This window comes from Oratosquilla oratoria, chromosome 22 (genome assembly GCF_046742065.1).
Source record: "Oratosquilla oratoria isolate Oo_2021 chromosome 22, ASM4674206v1, whole genome shotgun sequence".
In the NCBI taxonomy this organism is placed as follows: Eukaryota; Metazoa; Arthropoda; class Malacostraca; order Stomatopoda; family Squillidae; genus Oratosquilla; species Oratosquilla oratoria.
In genome coordinates this window covers 44,415,299-44,417,798 of record NC_134798.1, presented here as the reverse complement: position 1 = coordinate 44,417,798, position 2,500 = coordinate 44,415,299, and the positions used below count along the sequence as shown (strand labels likewise).

The window sequence follows — 2,500 nt, the reverse complement described above, 5'->3', positions numbered from 1 at the left end:
CGGCGCCCCCCCCCCTTGCTGACCTCCCTAAACCCTCACCTTCCACCCACTAGGGCACAACAACTCCCCCACTGGCGGGCTGTTGCCCGCATTGTATGTCAATGTATGTAAAGCTGTACATATTTATACAATAAACCTTTATTAACTTAACCCTCCTCCCTCCTTCTTATCTTGGCACCTCCTGGATGAAGGGTCATCCCTGCATCCTGTCCACTGCCCTGGGTCAGAAGCAGTGTCGCAAGACACAGCACATCCACAGCAAGGCCGCTTCATAAATTCGGTGACCCCCCCCCCCGTCCCCCCATGCAGAAAAGGAGAAGACGGGGAAAAATCCCTTCGGGTTGCGTCATTTTTTTCTCATACATACTTCCTCACCCCCCATCCCCCACCCACTCCCCCTCATGCATCACAGCATCATCTATACATAACCCCTCTCCTTTCACCCCTATCTTCTGTCTTCTCCCGTCCTTCCTCCACAGACATTCCTCTCTTTTGTAATGCCCCTTTCACCCCATCCATCCATCTCATACTAGGACGTCCCCTCATATTCACTCCTTCCACCTCTGTCTTCCACACTTCTTTTACTAATCTTTCTTCACTCATTCTTTCCATGTGTCCAAACCATCCTAATACTTTTTCATCAACCCTATCTCCTAGCTTCCTTTCCACCCCTGTTCTCCTCCTCACCTCCTCATTTCTCACTCTATCTTGCCTAGTAACCCCTATCATACTTCTCAGACATTTCATCTCAAACACATTTAAACTCATTCTCTCTTCCTCTCTTATGTTCCACGTTACTGCCCCGTACAGTGCTGTTGGCACAATCACTCCTTCATATAACCTCTTAGCATCCATTCACAGATATCTATTTCTCATTACATTTTTTTAATCCACGAAGGCATTGAATCGCTTCTCTCAATCTGCGGATAAATTAATTTAATTGATCGTTGAGTCCATCATATCGGAAATATTACGTGTACTCCGCTAGTTACCTCCGTCCATTCTTTTACATCTACCCCCATGTATTGAGCGCTGAATTAATTGGTTGCATTAAGATAAGATTATATAAGTTTATGGACAGATGGTGGCAGGTGGCAAAGGGTATGGAACTGCCTAGTGAAGGCCTTGGGGTATCTTGCAGTCTCTTCCATTCTTAAAATCATTTATTGTACTCTTACGTTGCTAGCATTATGCTACATGTAGATTTAGTAAATGCGTAGTTAGAATTCTGTATGTGTGTTTTTACATGCGTGCCACAGCTTCCAGGAATCATCTTGCTAATTCCAGGAGGCTACCTCTATGTTTCAGTTTCCTTACCAATTGTTTGTGAAGTTGCCCCTAGCCTCCTCCATATGCACAATCCACCCAGCCTCCTCTCTTCTATGGTTCATTAATCGTTATTGAATAAAAGTTGCACTAATAGGAAACACATGGATTTCCTTCTCTAAATCCGAACTGCTTATCTGTTATGATATTCATCTCTTCCAGGTGTTTTGTTCTTTTTATCTTTCTCAGTTCTTTCACAAAGATTAGTTTGTCATGCTGACCAGGGTCACTGGTCTATGATCCAGTGAATCCCACTTGTTTCCTCCTATAAGAATTGTATTACAATGGTCTTTGGCACCTTGACCAACGATAAAAAGAAGGAAAGAACACACAGCAATAAAGACAGAATCGAGTGATAACATAATCATAACCTGCATAAAAATAATGAACCCACACTTATAACACGAATAGATACTTTTATTAAAATGAAATATATCATTGCGGCAACATTTATTTTCTTTTTGAGTGACCATGTGATTAGTAGATAAGAATTGGTATTCATTCAGTATCATAAAAAATAGCCAAACGTAACAGCACGATGAGGTCAAGATACCATTGCGTCCATCGTACCACCCCTAAAGTACCTATTCATGTGAACTAAGATATTAATTCAGTCCAATACGTTGTTTCAAATATTATTTGCTGCCGATTTAGGCATGTGCACACTATTCACAACGCAGGCACTCCCGTCCAAGAAGCTTCACAATCTGACCTCGTTTGATACGAAAACACGCTGAATTCAACTGACCAGTTCGATATTTGATAGATTGCAGGAAGAGTAGGCGCGAGTGGACAATTTTAGTTTTAAGAAAGAAATAAGCAAAAACTGGCTTGCCAATAGAGTTGTTAACGAATAGAATAGACTTAGAAACCTTGTAGTGAGCTCGGTTGTTTTCAGAGATTAGATAACTTTATGGATAGAGATGATAGGTGGTAAAAGACATGGAACTGGATAGTGTAGGCCTTATGGTCTTTTGCAGTCTCCTCTATTCTTATGTTTCTTAAGAATCATTCAAGGACGAGGGTGAGGAGACTGTGGGTTATTGATATCCCCGTCTAGCGACATGTGGCAACTCACATGCCCGGGGTAGGCATGCATAGGTGCTTAGCAACAGTGCTTGAGTGAGAGACTAGAGGGGATGCGGAGTCACGCATGGGCGCTAGCTTTGACTCT

The 2,500-nt window shown here is 42.5% G+C and overlaps 1 protein-coding gene across 1 annotated transcript in view; it reads left to right on the top strand.

Moving 5' to 3' along the window:
• The window catches only part of LOC143037241 (uncharacterized), a 1,828-nt gene extending 1,709 nt beyond the window's left edge, over nt 1-119 (top strand). Inside the window, exon 2 of the mRNA XM_076205365.1 lies at nt 1-119. This exon is cut by the window's left edge and continues 1,183 nt beyond it. Coding sequence (XP_076061480.1) covers nt 1-53 — 53 coding nt within the window. The 3' untranslated portion in view covers nt 54-119.
• Nucleotides 120-2,500: the final 2,381 nt, after the last annotated feature.